Below are 20145 nucleotides of genomic sequence, written 5' to 3'. Positions count from 1 at the left end.
AGCCACCTCCCAGCCCGTCCTCCTGGCACGCAGCGGGCAGGTCCTGCCAGGTGTCCTCTTAGCCCCCTCAGCACTGCACCCAGCCAGGGAGCCTTTCTGTGAACTAACCTCGGAGCTCCCACCCACCCATGGTTGTTCTCAGGGGTCCTCCTACTCCCAGCCTCCCCAGGTGTTTCCTCCATTCCTAACCTGGATTTAAGTGCTTGTTTTTGAAGCTTTTTTTTTTTTTTTTTTTTACCAATTTTACCTCATCTTGATGAGTGTCAGTTGCTGCCTCACCAACCCCTGCTGTTTCAGAAAACCATGAACTGGGTTTAATTTTTTCAATGGCTTTCTGGGAACAACTACAAAACGAAGCTTTCCACGTGATAAGTGGCCAGACCACGTTCACTGCAGGGAATTTTAAGGGGTTTAACTACAAGCACAAGGACACAGGGCCACAGTGAGAAAAGCACTCCTGGTCCTGCAGAAACTGACAAGGGAGGCTATTTCTGACCCTGACTTACCCGTCACTCTGTTATCCACCTCGTCCCCAGGAAGGCCCAGCCTTTTCTTTAGACAGTCAGGTCCCACGGGCTTCCACGGTGTTCTCGGTGCCTTGTCACTCTTCTTGTGGGCAAACAGCAAGGAAGAAGACAAGGACTCTGATGATGATGAGGAGGCTGTGAAATCTGCCAGCGGGTCAATACTGCTCCCAGTCAGCCAATTGAATGAGCTCCTTCCATCTGCAACATGGATGGTCAGAGCAGTCACGCCATTCACTCAGCACTGCATGGCACAGCTCAGCCTGACCTGGGGGCCAGCAGCGAGGCTGGTCAGACACACCTGGTGACATGGGGCTTCCATGCTCCCCTGCGACACTGAGCTGAGGCTCCATCAGGTTCCTGGAGCGGGACCCAAGGCTGACCAAGGCACCTGCACCTCAGGGTCCCCATTTGTAAACAAACACCTCATGCCCCTTCTCTGGAGGCTAGGGCCATCACAGGGATGTTGCCATGCATTTGCCAGGTGCCAAGAACCCACAGTTCCCACACTGCTGTCATAGACTTTTCATCATGATTGATCATAGCAGTCCTACTTCCAGAATCATCAAGTGCAAAAGAAATTACATAAAGCAAAGGCTGAAGTGTTTATATATAATTATTTCCACATTTTACTCTGTAATTGGTACTTTGCTTATCAGACAGCTAAACCACCTGAGAAAACAGTTGAATAAAGTATAAGACATGGTAAATGAATCTGGTTCAGTTCTTCCATGCTTTTGAGGTAAGATGTTTTAAAGTTGAGGCACCATACAAATTTTTCTGGACAAAAAATTAAAACAATAGGAAAATACTGGACCTGCTTGTTCCAGGCAGAAATAATGCCAATGTATAATTTTTTTTTTAATTAAAGTAAACCAATTCAAGTATTTGCTATCCTCAGTGCTGGCATTTGCTCCCCATTACCCATGAACCCTACATGGCCTCTACTGGTCCTCTGTCCTCTGTCTCTGTGATTGTCAGAGAGACCTCTGTGTATCTCTCAGTGGAAGAAAGCATCTTTGCTGGGCTCTAACCCCCAAAAGAACGCAGGAAGCTGGTCACCTGTGGTCTGTGTGGGCGTGAAATCATACTGCTGCTGGGTGGCCCTAATTTGCCGAGCTGCTGGCCCTCGGGGCAGGAGGGAGCCTTCCTGGGTTCGGGTCTGAAGCGAGCTTAGAGAGGCCTGGGTCTCAACAAACATTGGGGTGAGCACGGTGCTTCGGTAACGCCAATCAGGCTCGATGGTGTACTCCTGCAGGTAAGAAAGGTCTGCGTGAGATGACATCCTGCTTTAGCTGCACACCAATCTTACTGACCATCTGCTGGCTGGGATGTCCCGAGAGTCTGTATCTCTCTGTGCAAAGTAGTGGGAGAAGAATGTTCTCCAGTTCAAAAGTTTCAATTATTTGCCAATTGCCTAAGTGCACACAGGGCACATTATGGCCAGCTCTTTTGGGTCTGTTGAGGACTCTTGAATGCTATGTAAGAAGATGGAGAGCTGAACAGGTATACAAGTTGGCTGGCAATTCCTTGGCAGCGAGAGCCTGGGTGAGTGGATCCATTAGGGGGGACTCTGTCAGCCAATGGACCTTGGAAGAATTTTCTCAACCTTGGAGCAATGAAATCAGCAGTGTCTTGGAGCTATCAAAACTACTTAAGCTATACCCTTGGAACATTCTTCTCCATATCGGAGTTTCTAAGATGACATCAAGTGGACATCTCCCATCCCCAGATACTGATGTAGTATGCAGTTTGGCAGCTGGGGCAGCCCCCTGTCCCTCCTTTGTTCCCCCACTCCCAGGTACAAGAGAAAAAGGAAAAAAATTGGAAACATTTGCCCCACTCACCTTCCCCATACCTTGACCCTCCCCACTCTGATCAGTGGTCCTCATGGGCATTCTTGTTAACTATTTAAACAACATCAAAATTTAAACTAATTTTTTTGAGATTTATTTATTATTTGAAAGGCAGTGGGTTTTTTTTTTTTAAGATTTATTTATTTTTATTAAGGTAGATCAGGTTTACAGAAAGAAGGAGAACCGTCCACTGGTTCACTCCCCAAGTGGAGGCAATGCCTGGAGCTGTGCCAATCTGAAGCCAAGAGATAGGAGCTTCTTCCAGGTCTCCTACATGGGTGCAGAGTCTCTGCTTTTTCAGGCCACAAGCAGGGAGCTATATGGGAAATGGAATAGCCGGAACTTGAACAAGTGCCCATATAGGATCCTGGCACATGTGAAGCAAGGATTTAGCCACTAGGCTATTGCACTGGGCCCATAGAATTAAATTTAAAAAATTATTTGCCAACTATAAAAGCTAAGTGCTGGGGCTGGCACTGTGGTGCAGCACATTAAACTGTTGTGTGTGACACCAGCATCCCACATACTGTTTCAAGTCTAGCTGCTACACTTCTAATCCAGCTACTTGCTAACACATCTGGGAAAGCAGTTGATGACGGCTCAAATCTTTGAGCCCCTGTACCCACATTAGAGATCCGATGGAGTTCCTGGCTCTTAGCTTCAGCTTATACCAGTTCCTGTGGCCACTGTGACCATTTGGTCAGTAAGCAGGTGGGCAGATACTCTGTCTCTTATTTATTTCTGGAACTATGTCTTTTAAGTAAATCAATAAATCTTGGGGTCAGTAAGGTGATGTATCAGCACGCCATATGTGCACCAGTTCATGTCCTGGCTGCTCCATATCTGATTCAGCTCCCCGCTTATGGCCTAGAAAAGCAGTGGAGGACGGTTCAAGTCCTTGGGTTCCTGCAGCCACATGGGAGACCCAGAAATCTCATGGCTCCTGGCTTTGGATCAGCTCATCTCTGGCTATTGTGGCAAGTTGGGGAGTGGACCAGTGAATAGAAGAACGCTCTCTCTGTCTCTCCTTCTCTCTACAATTTGCCTTTCAAATAAAAATGAACAAATATTAAAAAAAAAACTGTCATGGGAGGAAAGACTATTTTTCTACTTTCACATTCTACATGGCCAGGCTGATAGCACAGCTAGTAATAGCACCACGACACAATGCTGCAAGCCAGTGGCCTAGCTCTTCTGAGTGTGCACAAACATTAGGTAGGAGATAGTCACAGGTTGTGCATATCTGACAAGATAACCTGCAATCTGAGATGCTCCAAAACCCCAAATATTCTGGACCACTGGTGGAAAATTCCCCACCTGTCTCAAGCGATGGGCCAGGTCAAAACACAGGTGCATAAAAATGTTGTGCACAGTCACCTTTAGGCTATGTGTAAAAGTTGTATAAGAAACAGAAGTCAACTTGGGTCCATTCCCAAATTTATGTGTATGTTCATATTTCAAAAACAAAAGTTTCCAGTGCCAGACCCTTAATAAGGGTTAACTCTTATAACTAGAGACACCAGTGTGGACGGTGCAGCTCCAGGCCCCACCTTCCAGGAGCTCTGGACACTCCAGAGCATGCCCCAGGAAGGTGCAGGCGGACAGGGCAGGTGGGGGAAGGTGGAAGGAAATCCAACAGAGGCTGAGAGGAAGAGGGAGATGAGCCTCTTTCCGGAAAGTAAGAGAGCCAGTTTAGCACCAGTAGAAAATGTGCATTAACAAATGCAGAAAGCCCTTGATATCTGTTATTACCCGGAGATGAACACATCACCTGAAACTCGCATTCTGACAAAGGATGCTCAAACATGGGGTTTGGATAATCTGGGCTCAAGCTGGTCATTTCAAGCAGAAAATTTGTTGCCAGACTTAAAAAGTGCACTTCAATCTTAGGTGAATATAAGGAGTTTAGTGCCAACAACCGGTCCAAGGTATTTGAAGGTAACCTAGTTTCATGGCTCCAGAAGTTTCGAACAACCAGTCTGAAAAGCAGACAGAAAAGTGCATTTAATTTAAGAATTGGTAAATGGAGAAGAAAAAAATCCTGTTCAGGATATCACACAGAGAAGACACAGAAAGCTTAACCATGGGGGAGAGCACACCCAAGCCTGTAAACATAAAGATAATGATCTGAACTAGGAACACAATAATGTCTTGAAGGAGTGGAACATTGCCAAAGGGCAGCGCATTCTACAAGAGGTGAGAAACTGGAGGTGGGAATGTTATTTTCTCATCTCAATCCCCTGGGAAATATTCAAGAACGAGAACATAATATTATCTAAGTTGAAGCTGAAAAGACATCCTGAGAGGATACATATAATCATTCATAACACTCTAAAAATTACACCAGTGTTGTGTGTGGCAGAACCCCCGTAACACCAGCATCCCCCACAGGTGCCAGTTTGTGTTCTAGTTCCTCTACTTTGAATCCAGCTTCCTGATAATGGCCTGGGGAAAGCAGTGTAAGATTGCCAAAGTGCTGGTGTCCCAGTGACCCCCACAGGAGACCTACCTGGAAGAGGCTCCTGATTTCAGCCTGGCCCAACTCCTGGCCATGGCAGCCATCTGGGGAGTGAACCAGCCAACAGAAACTTCTCTAATTGTTTCAAATAAATAAATCTTAAAAAAAAAAATTCTTGCCCTAAAATATTCCAACTTCAGCTGGTAAAAAAGCTTAGACTTTTTTATAATTTACTGAGATTTATGAAATCCAAATATAATTTTCAAAATCTTAATGAATTTAAAACTGTAGCAGAACACAAAGATAAGCTGATACACAGAATCACATCAAAGATGAGTTGTCCTTCCTACTGTGATGAAGTCTTGACTAGACAACCGTGCAGCTGGTTGAGGGCTGTACCTCAGGCCACAGTAATCCTCGCTCACGTGATAACACGATGGGTTCCTCTCAGCCTTAAGGTTCCAGACACATCAGTCAGCATTAATATGTCTCATGCAAGCCTAGCTGTCTGTGTTAAATGGGAAACAGAAGAATCATCCTTACACATTTTCTTTCTACTCTGAAACAATTTAGCTCATTGTACCAACAGAATGTTCTGTCCACACCTTCTGCAAAAATTTTAAAGTAACTTGCTAGGATTTCTAAGACTTAATCTTTACAATGTGACTTAAAATACATTTTGACTATACAGGAAATGCAGGAAAGACTAAAGATATTGCCAATATATTTCTAACAGTGTTTAAAAATACTGTACGTTTGTCTGGAAAGCAGTACTCCTAAAATGCAACTGTTCTGGCCCAATTATTCCAAGAGGAGACCTACTGAAGGCTGGAGCTGTCATCAATCAGTCCTTGAATCAGCACCTCCTTTGCCAACTTAAACACTTCCTGGGAGTCACCGTCTGCCTTACTCTCTGGATCTCTGAGAAAACAACAAATAGCAAAACATCAGCACTCGCCTTTAGACTTCAAGAATACCATCTAGAATTGAAGACAACTGCGTTCTTACGGGACCTGCCCCAGCTCAGAGCAGTACCTGCTTAGTGTGTGCCTGGGCCTGACACCTTCCTTCCCCCTTCATGAGCCCCTTTCATTGCTGCCAGCAGGGGAGGGATGGTAAGACCAGAGGGCAGCCATGGGCACCACGAGCAGGCATAGAACAGCCTGCAGTGCTGCCATGGGTTCCTGCAGGATGAGGTATCCTGGCCAAGTTCATCTCAATGTTGCAGACTATAAGGAGTAACTACAAAATTAAGTCTTTATTCTACAAACAGAATACTGACACATTTTAGCTCACCCAATAGCCTCACTACTTCCTACACAAATTGCAGTCCCCCTCAGACATGAGGGAAAACGATCTGAGATTCTGAGTGGATGCCTGAAACCAAGGACAGTTTTAAATCCATTATAGACTACATGCTTTCCTATCTACACACCTGCCTGTGATAAAGTTATAAACTGGGTACAGGAAGAGGTTATCAACAAGATATAACAATAACAATGTACTATGGTAAAATTAATAAGAAAGTGATCGTTTTTCTCTCAAAAATCTTTTTCTATGTTAACCTTTTCACATAAAGCAGGGAGTAGGGGAACATTCAGTCTGTGGGCTGTGTGAGGCCCTGAAGACACGGTCCCACCCTGCCAAGGCAACCTGCAGACAAGACTCCAAGTGTAAGGACTCTACAGCAAACTAATTTTTAAGTTGATAACTTTGTATGGCTCATGAATGATGTTGTAAGTATACAAATGGCCCTTGGCAGAAAAAATGCTCCTCAACCCTGACATGCTGTGATTCTCCTCAGCACATCTGGATTGCCAGCACCGTGGTTTTTGTGCTTTGAGCAGCAATACAACAGCTGAGGTGATTACATTAAGTGATTATTGGGTGGGTAGCTACATGGCGTGAGTGAGCAAAGGGACGACTCATGCCCTGAGGTGGGACAGAGAAGGATGGAGGGAGATGTTACACTAGTTAGAACGGTACAAGTTCAGTTTCAAACTATGCTTTGCTTACTTCTGGAACTTTCCATTTACCATCCTCATACCTTGAATAAATGCAGGCATATAACACTGCAATAAACAAAACTATGGATAAGTCAAGACCACATAATTCAACATAAAAGACAAAATTCAACATAAAATGTTTTGCTTTGAACTACGTGATTACATAGTGTTCTATTATGTTTCAGACTGCTAAATGCACCCAAAAGATCACTAAGAAAAGTCCTATTAAATATCAGTATGGAGCTTACCTGTAGTTGTCATGAATCCACATGAGAATATTATACATTTGTTCCCTGCACACAGGAGACGGGTGAGACACAAATTCTACAACAGGGGTCAGAAGTTCTCGGAGTTCCACTGGTTTCAATTTTGCCATCACTTTATAAATGATGTCCAAACACACCTTTTGCCTTTCATCATCTCTACAATAAAAGAGAGATTTTAAAAAAACACAGACTTAACAATTCTCATTGCTGTGTTTCCACAAAGTGTGACAGGCAACACTCCCTCATGCCGTTCTTTACTCCTCGTCTTTGTTATGATGAATAACACTCTGCTTACATAAACAATGCACTCACACAAATAATTACCATGAGCTAGGTTATTAAAAATAAGCAATTCAATGCACTATCCTGGACCAGTCCCTGGATGAGCCGGGGGGGGGGGGGCAGGAATCAGTACAGTAAAGTCCAGAGAGTAGTAAGGTTCCATCGCTTCTCGGCCTTTTGGCTAAGATCGAGTGCAGACAGTAGTAATGTTCTGCTGCTAATGTTTCGATTTTGATAAATATACCACGATTATATAAGATGAGAAAACGAGGTGAAGAATGTAAAGGAGTTCTAAGTACTATCTTTTAACTTTTCTGTAAAATTATTTGAAAACGAAAAGTTTACTGTGGATTAAAACTTGATAGCTCAACAAAATAACCTAAAAATACAAAGGTTTTCAGATTTCAAAGAGTAATTGTAAGTGCCACCTGGTGTGTAATATCACATGGTGAGGTTAAGTGTGACAGGGTTAGCACCTGCTCCCATTCTGTGTCTTTTGCTCCTAATACACTCAGAGCAGTCCCTGGTGTGGTAAACACCCGGTAAATGCTGGCCATTACAACATGGTGATACACACTCTGTGAAACTCACTGATTCCACCCCGATCAGCAATGCATCACTATGTAAAACTATATTACACACACCAAGACAAGAAAAGAGTGTCATTCACTTACAGTGATCCTGTAAATTAACACAATCTGAATACACAATGGAACATTCTTACCGGGCACAGCTCAAACCCAGGTCACCTGCAGGAAGGTGGCATGTGTGTGTTGTGGGGGGAGGAGAGGAGCGGTGAAGCAGGTTCCCCTCAGGCACTGTCTTCATTCTCAGGCTGCTTGCCACCCGTTCTCCACAAACAGGCATCTCATGAGAACCTGCAGGTTCTTCCTGAATTGACAATATCTGATCAAAAAATTTTTTCTTTGAGCCAGAGTGTGAGGCTGCTGCTCACTCACCTGTGTCGCATGAGCTGAATAAAGTCCTTGCTCTTGAGCTGGAAGTACAGATCTGGGATTTCCTCTGCGCGACAGAGCACGACCTCTAGACACAGTGTCTTCATCACGCCGTGAAACTTGGGCAGCAGGTAGAACACTGCGTTCAAGAACCTAAGCCATAGGGTGTGTGCTCAGTGGACGGCTGCAGACCGGGAGAACCACCCACCAAGGGTGGCCCCAAGGGTCTCTACCTGTCAGCAAGCAGAGGGAAGCTCTTGACCACTTTGTTCAAGCATACAATAAATTTGTCCTCGTTGGTATTCTGCTGCTGCTTCAACTGTTTGACAACTAGTTCATGCACAAGATCCTCCAGGACCTGGAGAGTGAAGTCATTTTATAAATACACAAAGGTAGAAGCTACCATCAAGCAATAAAAACAAATCTTGAAAATGCAAGTGCACCCAAAAAGGGTGTTTGATGCTGTCAATTACCACAGGATTCCGTCTGTAACTCTGCCTTTTAAAAATAAATTACTTGGGCCTGGCACAGTAGTCTAGCAGCTAAGTCCTCGCCTTGCACACGCTGGGATCCCATATGGGCACTGGTTCTAATACTGGCAGCCCTGCTTCCTGTCCATCTCTCTGCCTGTGGCCTGGGAAAGCAGCTGAGGATGGCCCAAAGCCTTGGGAACCTGCAGCTGCATGGGAGACCAGGAAGGGGCTCCTGGCTTCAGATTGGCTCAACTCTGGCTGTTATGGTAATTTGGGGAGTGAATCAGCGGATAGAAGACCTTCCCCTCTGTCTCTCCTCTCTGTAGATCTGACTTTCCAACAAAAATAAATAAATTTTTTAAAAATAAACTTTTTGAAAAGACAAAATATTCACAGAAAAATTTAACTTAAAAATTTGAAATCTGTGTATATGGCAGCCTTCAACAAGTTCATGAAACTACATACTAAGAAAAAACAAAGGGACAGGCATGGTAGTCTAGCAGTTAAAATCCTTGCCTTGCATGCACTGGGATCCCATATGGGTGCCAGTTCCTGTCCTGTCTGCTATACTTCCCATACAACTCCCTGCTTGCGGCACGGGAAAGTAATTGAAGACAGCCCAAAGTTTTGGGACACTTCACCCCGGTGGGAGAATAAGCTGCTGGTTTCTGGTTTCAAACAGGCTCAGCTCTGGCCATTATGGCCACTTGCAGTCAGTGGATGGATGATCTTTCTTTCTGCCACTCCTTCTCTCTGTAAATCTGACTTCAATTAAAAAAATCTTTTTAAAAAGAAAGAAAAAATGAACATGAGTTAAAAAAATGTTTACACCAAAATTAAAGTCGCTTTTAATTTTGTTTTTCACATACATTTTTAATCACTCTGGAGTATTCCTTTAAAATAAAATTATTTATTTGTTATCTTGATTTGCAGAGTAACACAGAGAAGGAAGAAATACAGAGTAATGGAGAAACAGAGAGCTTCCATCTACTGGTTCACTCCTCAAATGACTACAACAGCCAGGTCTGGGTCAGATCGGAGTCAAGCGGGCAGGAACTCCATCTGGGTATCTCAAGTGGGTAGCAGAGTCACCACCTATTGCCTTCCCAGTAGGAAGCTGGATCAGAAGTAGAGCTACTGGAACTCAAACTGTCAATCTGATACACAATGTCCATGCCAAGTAGCAGCTTAACTCACTGTGCCACAACGCTAGCTCCTATTCTCATAATATTTTGGAGTTGAAAGTTTTACAGCAGATTATACTTGGGGTTCTATTGAAGCCTGCTCCATCTGGTGGTACAAGTGAAGCATATTACCCAGCATAAGCCCAGTGTAACAGGCTGTCAAAATGACAAGTCATTCTGAGCTGTAAAAATTTTAACTCACAAAAAAAGCACTTAATCCTAAAATAAATTGTGTCACCTTCCCTAGGTGATCTTTTTGTTTGTATCATTTAATGTATTTTAAAGAATTATTTATTTTCATTGCAAAGGCAGATTTATAAGAGAGGAGAGACAGAAAGGAAGATGTTCCATCCATTGATTCACTCCTCAAGTGGCCACAACAGCCAGAGCTGAGATGAGCTGAAGCCAGGAGCCAGGAGCTTCTTCAGGGTCTTTCACATGGATGCAGACTCCCTACACTTTGGGCCAACCTCTGCTGCTTTCCAAGGCTACAGGTAGGGAGTTGGATGGGAAGTGGAGCAGCCGGGACATAAACTAGCATTCATATGTGATCTCAGTGCATGTAAGGTGGACTTTAGCCATCAGGTTATTGCACCAGGCCCATGTATCATTTAGTTTTCTTTTAAACCCAAACAAACCTATAATTAGGAAACGGGCAAGGGTCCAAGTTGCTGAACTGGGTCCTTGTCATCCTCCTGCCTCACAGTAACCATGGCCACTCCCTAACTTCTCTTTCATGACAGTCTTGGGCCTGCAGACACAACCAGGACTCAAACATCAAAGCAGCATTTTTGTTTTTATTTTTGTTTTAAGATTTATTATTCATTTTTGTTGGAAAGACAGATCTACAGAGAGAAGGAGAGCAAAAAAAAAGTAACACCTTCAATCTGCTGATCCTTTGCCCAAATGGTTACAGTGGTCAGAGCTGAGCTGTCCAAAGCCAGGAGCCAGGAGATTCTTTCAGAGCTCTCACACAGGTACAGGGTCCCAAAGCTTTGAGACATCGTTTGTTGCTTTCCCAGGCCACAGGCAAGGAGCTGGATGGGAAATAGAGCAGCTGGGACAAAAACTGGTGCCTACATGGGAAGCTAGCACTTGTAGGCAGAGGGTTAGCCAACTGAGCCATTGTGCTGGCCCCAGTGTGGCAGTTTTTAAAGTTAGAAGCTATGTGATGGGGGAAAGGGAGAAAAAAAAGAAGAAGAAACCCACAGAATAGCTCTTGGAGGTGGCTTGGGGTCAGGAAAAAGATGCTGTCAGGAAAGCAGGGACACAGGCCAGACAGTCTTGGAAGGAGTGATCAACCACCCATGCTCTCCTAATAGACTCAGAACCTGCACGTCAGCCTGCCACATCATCACATCCAGTGACCACAGGGACACTTGCAAACCGGTGAGAGGGCTGCTGCATGCGCAGGAGGAATCACTCTGCCTATTTTCAATTGAGTTATAATGAGGGGTTACCAGCAGGGGGCCCCCAGACATCACACACAGCTATGACAAGCAACTTCATTTAGCAGTTGAGTATTGGATCTGCACCTGATCCTTAAGCTCTTCTCACAACCTGCCAGAGTGCACAGGGCAGACTCAGTGCCATGGTGTAGCATGCTAATCCCCACCTGCAGTGCCGGCATCCCATATGGGTACTGGTTTAGGTACCAGCTACTCCACTTCTGATCCAGCTCCCTACTTGTGGCCTGGGAAAGCACTAGAGTATAGCTCAAAGTCTTGGGATCCTGCACCCACGTGGGATAACCAGAAGAAGTTCCTGGCTCCTGGCTTTGGATTGGGCTCGGTTTTAGCCATTGCATCCATTTGGATATTGAACCAATTGTCAGAAAATCTCTTTCCCTCTCCTTCTCCATCCTTCTCTCTGTAATTTTGGCTTTCAAATTAAAATAAATAAATAAATCTTCAAGAAAAAAATAGAATAGGCAGGGAACAGCATCTGAGGCTGGCCGGAGGGGCGTCACTCCTCATCAACATTTTTATTAATGTCAACCACCAGTGGAAGGATTTGACCAAGATAACCCAATCAGACCACAAGAGTTCTCTAGAGGATGATGGCTTCCAAAAGGACAGGCTGAGACCAAGCTCACAGGCAGAGGGGCTGGTTAAACACTCTCACCCTGACACCAAAGCTCCTAATGTTCTTCAACTTCATCAGCTTAAAAAATATTATGTCCCTTTTTAAGAAAATCTGAGTGCTGTATCCAATGCACTGTAGGAAACAGCATCAAAAAATACATGCAGGCGCCCAATCTGTTCCTAACAGCACACAGGAAACACATCTCAGCATCACATCAGAAATGTCCACTGAAAATCACACACTCACATCTTTTTTCTCAGCAACATATCGAAGAATGAGGCCCAGAACTTCTGCCGCTGCTGCATACACCTCTTTATATTTTACAAAAGACATATTATTGACTAAAGCTTGAAAGTACCTACAACAAATACAGAGAACATGTAAATTAACCCACTATGCTGTCTGACCTAATAACAGAATAAACTGAGAACAAAACAATGTAAGACATGATGCGTATCACTCATGTGAATACACATATAAATAGGTATTTACGCTGTGACATCAAAACCATGGTGGCCTCAGAGAGGCCTGCCATCCGATCACACGGAAATGCTGCTGTTGGAAAGAAGCCCAGGTCAGAAACCACACAAACTGTGTTGAGGGAAAGAGCTACAATTCAGGATGATGAGATGTGGGCTCCCTTTCAAAAGTCATCTCATGGGAGAGGACCAACACAATAAAATGATGGCGCCATCAGGAGACTGTAAGCAACAACATCTCAACTGTGAGCCCCGCAGCAACTCTGAAAGGAAATCAGCAGGCACAAATGCAACTGTCCAGGCCTGTGCTGTGCCTCCGGATGTCTCAGACTCCAGGGCACTGGCTGCAAAGAGCACCTGCACTGATGGGATGGATGCTGGGCACGACCAAGCAAAGGACCAAGTAGAATGTCAAACTCTGCAGAGGAGGAGGGGAGGCTGTGTGGGATGAGAGGAGAGAGGAGGGTGACATGGACTGGAACATACAGATTCTAGGAAGACCCTCTGACAATGTTCTGAAACTACCACACACTGGGCCCTTCCCTATCCTGTAGGAGGGACGTCATTTTGGGGCTAGAACAGACAGAGTGCAGGCATGTGAGCCCAGGGGCGGGTGGACAGTGCCCAGGGGTGTGCGTGTTACAGTCGAGGCTCAGCACTGTTCCTCTCCTGGGAAAATGTTGCTCACAATACAAACACACACCCAATACCTGGGATCTGCTGACACCTACAGAAGGACACCACACTTGCTTTACAAATGCACACCCCACATTCATCCTAGGTACCTTGGTTTCTTCTCTCAGCTGACCTATAATCCAACTTTCTAAATTTAGGTATAAATATTTTTGACATGAGAAATGTTCCTTAAATGTATCACAATTACACTACACCCCATTAGTCTGTCCATCTAATCCAGGCAGAGTTTCGCCTAAAAGACAATCAGAACAAAAAACAGAATATACGTACGTGACACTGTCGACTCCACACTGGGGGTCGTAGGGAGGCAGGTTGTTGGCCATCACAATGCCTAGTAACTGAATCCCTACTGAGTTGTCTTTAGAATTGGGATCTTTACTGGAAAACCTTTCAAATATTATCCTAAAACATAAGCATGGGGCAGAACACACAGATGGTCACAGAACACAATGAGATGCAGGATGACAAACAGAATATCGTGCAGTGACAAATGATCATTTTTCCTTTCCTTCCAACACCATCTCCTTGTTGGTGCTCTGAAGACAGGTGATTCTACCTTTGTAACACAGGCTATTTTTTATTCTTTTTTTTTTTTTTTCCGAATTACTTACTTAATTTTGCCTTAGTTGGGAGCAACACTTTGAAAGCTTTAACTTGTCTCAGGCTATGCTCAAAGAACTCAAACACAACTCCAATGGGCTCCCTTTAGGTTGTGAAAGGGCAGGGAGAGGGCAGGTCACAACCCTACCTCCCTATCATGGGGCTAAGTCAGACTGAGCTGAGGAACCCACAAGAGCAGCCACCAATGACCACCTAACAGATGCCTCTGGTGTGAAGCTCAGGAGGCCTCAGATTCATTCGCAGAAATAGAACTGCCTTATAAGTGGACTCTATTTCTAATTATATTCCTCAGCCTATGACTGCATGCAATTACATTTCATTGCAATTATCATCTGCAGCAGGTTAGGTATTAACCTAAATGTCTCTACACCATGACGGCGTAGAAACTGAGTACCTGTAAGGGATGGATAAACAATCCTTCCAGCATTCAACAAGGGTTTTTATGATTTCAAGGTTGTGTCGAAAAACAGCTCTCTTTGGATAAAAAGCATGTTTCATTAGGAAGTGAAGCAGTCGATTTGCCAGTATTTCATCTTTAGGAGTCCCCTGAAAAGATACAAAAAGCCTGTATTAACAACTTGCAGCATTCCACTCCAGAAAAGACCATGTCTAAAAGAAATCTGTTTTTTCACAGCTAGGAGCTAAAAACTTTGGTGTGAATTTTCACACCAAAGGCAAAGACTCTTGTTTTCCTGCAGGCCTGAGGGATGCTGCCTCTGCACCAGACACAGCACGCCACAGGCCACAGGGAACTGTGGTTCCAGGCTTGGGCTGGATTACTGCAGCATCTCCAGAAGGCCCAGGATACGGGTCCTAAAGGGAACTTTCTGCTTCAGGCCCCTCAGTGAGATGCCCCCATGTTTGTGCTGACCTTTGAAGGACACTGATATGTGAAGAACGTAAAGTGGACCCTCAGAGCCTAGCCAGGTCAGAGGAATTATCAAAAGCAGAAGTAAAGAAAACTGAACAAGAAATTGTGAGGTCATTTAGTGTAAGAGCACAGTAGTAATGTCACACCTACAGGTGATTCAATTCCATTAAGCAGAATGAAAACCATTCATTACATGTCTGTAGGTTTACGGCAAAGGAGTCCAAGACATCACTATAGAAAATGTGCATTAGAGGCCAGCACAACGGCTCAACTGCCTAATCCTCAGTCTCCAAGCACCAGCATCACATTTGGGCGTCAGTTTACATCCTGGCTGCTCTACTTCCAATCCAGCTCTTGGTTTGTGGCCTAACAAAGCAGTGGAGAAGTTTGGACTATCCTAAAATCTGCCAAGTTCAGTAAAAATTATGCTTCAACATTATAAACTGCTGAATACAAAAATGAAAATAGACATGAGACAGCTAAATAGACCCTATAGCCATTTTAAGGTGTATAGCAGCCAGTTACATATAAACCAAAATAGCAATGTCAATTATGTAGTCACAGGACTTGGTTAAAAACTTGCATTTTCTAACATATTGGTCACTCAATACCATGTCAATTAACTCAATAATGTTGTAAGCTGTTGTTGATGTTATGTTATGGCTTTTAATTGGTCAGGATGCCAGCTCTACTTTCAGACCAGAGATGGTCTACGCAAGAAACTGTTGAATTTATCTGGACAATAAGATGCTAGACTCTATGCATGGTACATGCTTGAAATGAAGGAATCATGATTGGATTTGAACTGTAATACTACAATAAGGTGGAGTGATCCACCATGGGGGGAGGGTACGGGGAAGGGTTGGGGGAACCCCAGAGCCTATGAAACTGTGTCATAAAATGAAATGTAAAAAAAAGAAAGAAAGCAAGCAGTGGGGATTGAGCTGTAGTGCGGAAGCAAGACATGCAAAGATGGAAAGGTTTCAGAACAACAGAAGTAGGAAGTGGAAGAGGGCAACTGCAGTTGGTGCTAATGGCGATTGCCAGGCTGGTGCTCTCTACTGTAGCCTTGCTATCAAACCTCTGCCACCAAACTGGGAGAATCTCCCTTTTTGCCTTGCCCACATAGTAGTGCTTAGCTATGGAACTTGGCTGGTGACCTATCTGCCTTTGAGACTTTCTTCTCAATTAATAGAACTCTCATCTCCTTAATGGAATGAGCCCATTTTGTTCCAAGAGCCATTTCATTTGGCTGTGCCTTGGAGAGGTAGTGGGGAAATAAAAGATCTCACTAAGTCTGCAAAAAAAAAAAAAACAAAAAGAAAGAAAGAAAGAAAGAAAAGAAAGCAGTGGAGAATGGCCCAAGTCCTTGGGAGTAGGCACCCACATGAAACACCCAGAAGAAGCTCCTGCCTTCACATCAGCTCAGTTCCTGTAGTTATGCCCATTTGGGGAATGAACCAGTAGATGCAAGATCTTTCTCTCTGTAGATCTGCCTTTCTAATGAAAATAAATAAATCTTTTTTAAAAAAATGCATTAATGCTCACCACAGGACTAGCCAAACCTGTCCAGGACAGCACCGTAGCCACTATCTCAACCACCATGTAATGAATGCCTTCTCCTCCGTTGTTTTCAGAAACAGCCAGCTGTATCAAGGGGCTAAGCCAGTGCTTCGCGTAAGGGCGAAAGACCTGCACAAGAAAGGGAAAAGCAAACATCACAGAATCATTCCATAGCCAATATATTAATACAGAAATGCATCCTGCATCAGCTAAAATTCTACATTATTGGAGCCAGTGTTGTGGCATAGTAGATAAATACGGGCATCCCATCTATGCACGATGCTCCACTTTCTATCTTTTCAAAAATTCATTTGCTTTTATTTGAAAGTCAGATTTAGAGAGAGTGAAAGATCTTCCATTTGCTGGTTCCCTCCCCAAGTGGCCACAATGACTGCAGCTGAGACAATCCAAAGTCAGGAGCCAGGAACTTCTCCTGTGGTCCCACATGGTTGCAGTGTTCCTAGGCCTTGGGCCGTCCTCTACTGCTTTCCTAGTTCACAGGCCGGGAGCTGGAAGAGAAGTAGAGTGGCCAGGATATGAACCGGCACCTATGCAGGATCCCGGTGCGTTCAAGGTGACAACTTTTAGCTACTAGGTTAGCATGCCAGGCCCAGGACGCCCACTTCCAATTTAGTTCTCTTCTAATGGTTTGGGAAAAGCAGCAAAAGACGGTCTTTATATCTGGATCCCAGCCTTAAGCCTTACTCAGCACTGGCCATTGTGGCCATCTAGGAAGTGAACAGAGGATGGAAAATCTCTCTGCCTCTTCCTCTCTGTAACTTTAACCTTCAAAAATATCTTTTAAAAAATGGTTATTTGCATGTTTTTTTGTAAAATAAACAAAATTTTATGTTACAACTTGAACCATATTAAAAATAAATGTAAATTCCAACAATTAGGGGCTGGCACCATGGTACAGTAGGTTAAATGTGCTGTGGTGCAGACCTCCCACATGGGTGCCAGTTCACATCCTGGATGCTTCGCTTCCTTATCTAGCTCCCTGCTAATATGCCTAGCAGAGCAGTACAAGATGGTCCAGGTTCTTGGGCTCCTGTATCCATGTGGGAGACCCAGAAGAAGCTCCTGGCTTCTGGGTTTGGTCCAACCCAGCTCTAGCTGTAATGGCCAATTTGGGAAATAAGCAAGCAGACAGAAAATCTCTTTCTGTGTTTCTCCTCTCTCTGCCTTTCAAATATAAATAAATATATTATATGTAATATATTAATTTAGTTAATAATTTAATAATTATTTAATAATTTATTTTATATAAGGAAATTTTTTAATCTGGCAATTAAGCTTTATTTATTTATTTATTTAGTTAGTTAGTTAGTTATTGTATTGCATTATGTGACACAGTGTTATGGGCACTGGGATTGCCCCCAACCCTCCCCAAACCCTCTCTCCATGGTGGATTTCTCCACCTTGCTGCATTACCACAGTTCAAATTCAGTTGAGGTTCTTGCATTGGAAGTATTTACCAAGCATAATTTTTTAAAGTTCAGGGAAAATGGAACTAGCAGGTAAGTTATTTCAGTGTAAACAAACAAATAAAAGTCCCTAGCTCCTTTTGGCAGCCAACAAGATAGACTTACAGGATCACATATAACCCAAGTGCTATGGGATGAATTGCATCCCTCAAAAGGCTACTGAGTTTCCAATTGTTAGAATGTAACTGTATTTGGAAACAGGCTGAGTGAGGCTTCAGGGTGGGCACTCATCCAATATGACTGGTATCCTCCTAAGAGGAAATCAGGACACAGAGATGGACACAAATGTGAAGACTCAGGGAAAATGTATCTACATGCCCCAGGATGCCTAAACCCACCAGGAGCTGGGAGAGGCCTAGAACAGTGTCTCCCTCTCAGCCCTCAGAAGGAACCAACCCTGTGACACCTGGTTCTCAGACATTTGACATAACCGCTACTTCAGTCCTCCAGTGTGCTGTTCCCTCAGACAGCCATCCCTGGAGCCAGAAATCATGTGAGACCCTCAGGAGAGCAGTCTCCAGCCAACGGCTCCAGGGTTTCCTGCTGGGCATGGCTTTAGCTCCTCATACTGCAGAGTGCCCAAAGCACCTTCTATGGTTCCCATCACCCCTACTCTTCAGAGGCTCCCTATCAATACCAATGAGAGACACTTTGCAAGGCCTCCTCTAGCTTGGTCCCAGCACATAGGTGCATTACTATCTTGCTCAAACACAGCCCTCACCCATGTTGTTCAGGCAACTGGCACAGACACACAATGAATCTCACACAGCTGCCTTTGCTTGGGTCAACTGTGTCCTATGCAGAATGCAAACTCCCCCCAAGTCCCCAAGCTTAGCTCAAGGGCCTGCAGTGAGATCCACCTAACTCTCACTGTGGAAGATGGCCCAACTGGGGTATGCCAAACAATGACTCCACAAGGGAGCTCTTTGTCGTATGGAGCTAACAGAAGTATTTTTCCAACCATTTATTACTCTCATAAAGAAATACGATTTTGAGTCATAACATGCAGTTAGACAACAGCTAACTCAACAGAGGTTAACATACTTGTTTTAAAAGAAACTGAGAGTGTTGGCGTTGTGGTATGGTAGGTAAAGCCACTGCCTTCAATGATGGCATATCATGTGGGCAAATGGTTTGTGTCCTGGCTTTAGATCCAGCTCCTTGCAGATGGTCTAGGAAAGCCAATGGAAAATGGACCAAGTGCTTGGCCCTGCCCCCTTCATGAGAAACCCTGCTGAAGCTCCTAGCTTCAGCCTGGTCCAACACTGGTAATTGTAGCCATTAGGAAGTGAATCAATAGATAGAAGATTGATATTTCTCCTCTCTGTTCTTCCCTTCCTCCCTCTGACTTTCAAATAAAAATAAACAAATCTCCAAAACAAAACAAAAAAACAAATTGAGAGAAGAATGTTAGGCTACATAAGTACATAAATATGATTGTCTATTCAGTAAACAACAATGTCATATTCTTTCTCTTTATTTCTTTCTTTGTTGTGGTTTTAAAAGTAGATACAAAGAATTGCAAAGCACTGTTCAAAACAATGACAAAGTAACTCACCTCTTCTGTATTAATAACAAGCTTGGCTAAGAAGAGACGCACATTCAGTAGCACTGATGGGTTTCCTAGTTTGTCATGGAGAAATTTCATCCAAAGAGGAAGATCTTTTGACACTGAACCCTGAAATCAAACATTCAAAATTACCTTAAAAATTACAGGAAAAAATAACCTCACACTTGGCTACTGTAAGAAAACTATATCAAACCAAAATACAAACAGCAGAAAGGAAAAAAATGTGTTTATTTGATATGCAATTTGGTTTACATCTAATAGTAGAGGTTAATTTCTCGGTAAGACAACAGTGAATAGTATCAACCGAGATACTGGAATTAGTGGGACACGTACCTCTTCTTCCTGGGGCAAGGCCAGCTTTCTCTGCATGTGCTTCAGCAGGGCAGCCAACGGTGCCATGCACTCATGTTGCCCAAGCTCATCCATCTCTAACTCCAGGACATCACCCTGGACCTTGGAGTCTGGATACTCCTAAGAAACAGGCCAAGTCCAGAGACTGAGTTCACCATTGAAATGTTAGTCCATAATGATAAGTTGACAATAATATCAAAAATACTCAGCATGTGCTGCTATTAAGTAACTGAAAAATAAACACAACCATATGTCTTCCTTACTCCCATACTGGTCCTAGATCCTATCTGCTCAGTCATTCCCCAGGGCTGCATCCCGGTTAAGGACATCTCTGCCACATTGACCCTTGAACCTGTCAGGTCAGCTGTGTCCATGTTCACAGCTGCTAACCCATCTGCATGGTCAATCTTGAGGTTC

The 20145-nt window shown here is 43.9% G+C and overlaps 1 protein-coding gene across 1 annotated transcript in view; it reads right to left on the bottom strand.

Moving 5' to 3' along the window:
• The window catches only part of PRKDC (protein kinase, DNA-activated, catalytic subunit), a 139855-nt gene that overhangs the window by 44371 nt on the left and 75339 nt on the right, over positions 1–20145 (bottom strand). The window contains exons 47-59 of the mRNA XM_040972592.1: positions 19711–19848; positions 19366–19485; positions 16306–16449; positions 14281–14432; positions 13536–13667; positions 12337–12448; positions 8582–8706; positions 8352–8501; positions 7093–7266; positions 5661–5759; positions 4152–4359; positions 1587–1776; positions 507–725 (exon numbers count right to left, since the gene is read on the bottom strand). Of these exons, the coding sequence (XP_040828526.1) occupies positions 507–725; positions 1587–1776; positions 4152–4359; positions 5661–5759; positions 7093–7266; positions 8352–8501; positions 8582–8706; positions 12337–12448; positions 13536–13667; positions 14281–14432; positions 16306–16449; positions 19366–19485; positions 19711–19848 (1963 nt within the window). The remainder of the gene's footprint in view (positions 1–506; positions 726–1586; positions 1777–4151; positions 4360–5660; positions 5760–7092; positions 7267–8351; positions 8502–8581; positions 8707–12336; positions 12449–13535; positions 13668–14280; positions 14433–16305; positions 16450–19365; positions 19486–19710; positions 19849–20145) is intronic.

This window comes from Ochotona curzoniae, unplaced genomic scaffold (genome assembly GCF_017591425.1).
Source record: "Ochotona curzoniae isolate NIBS_2020 unplaced genomic scaffold, NIBS_Ocur_1.0 contig_2318, whole genome shotgun sequence".
In the NCBI taxonomy this organism is placed as follows: Eukaryota; Metazoa; Chordata; class Mammalia; order Lagomorpha; family Ochotonidae; genus Ochotona; species Ochotona curzoniae.
The sequence above is the reverse complement of the archived record's forward strand: the minus strand, read 5'-3'. Positions and strand labels throughout refer to the sequence as shown.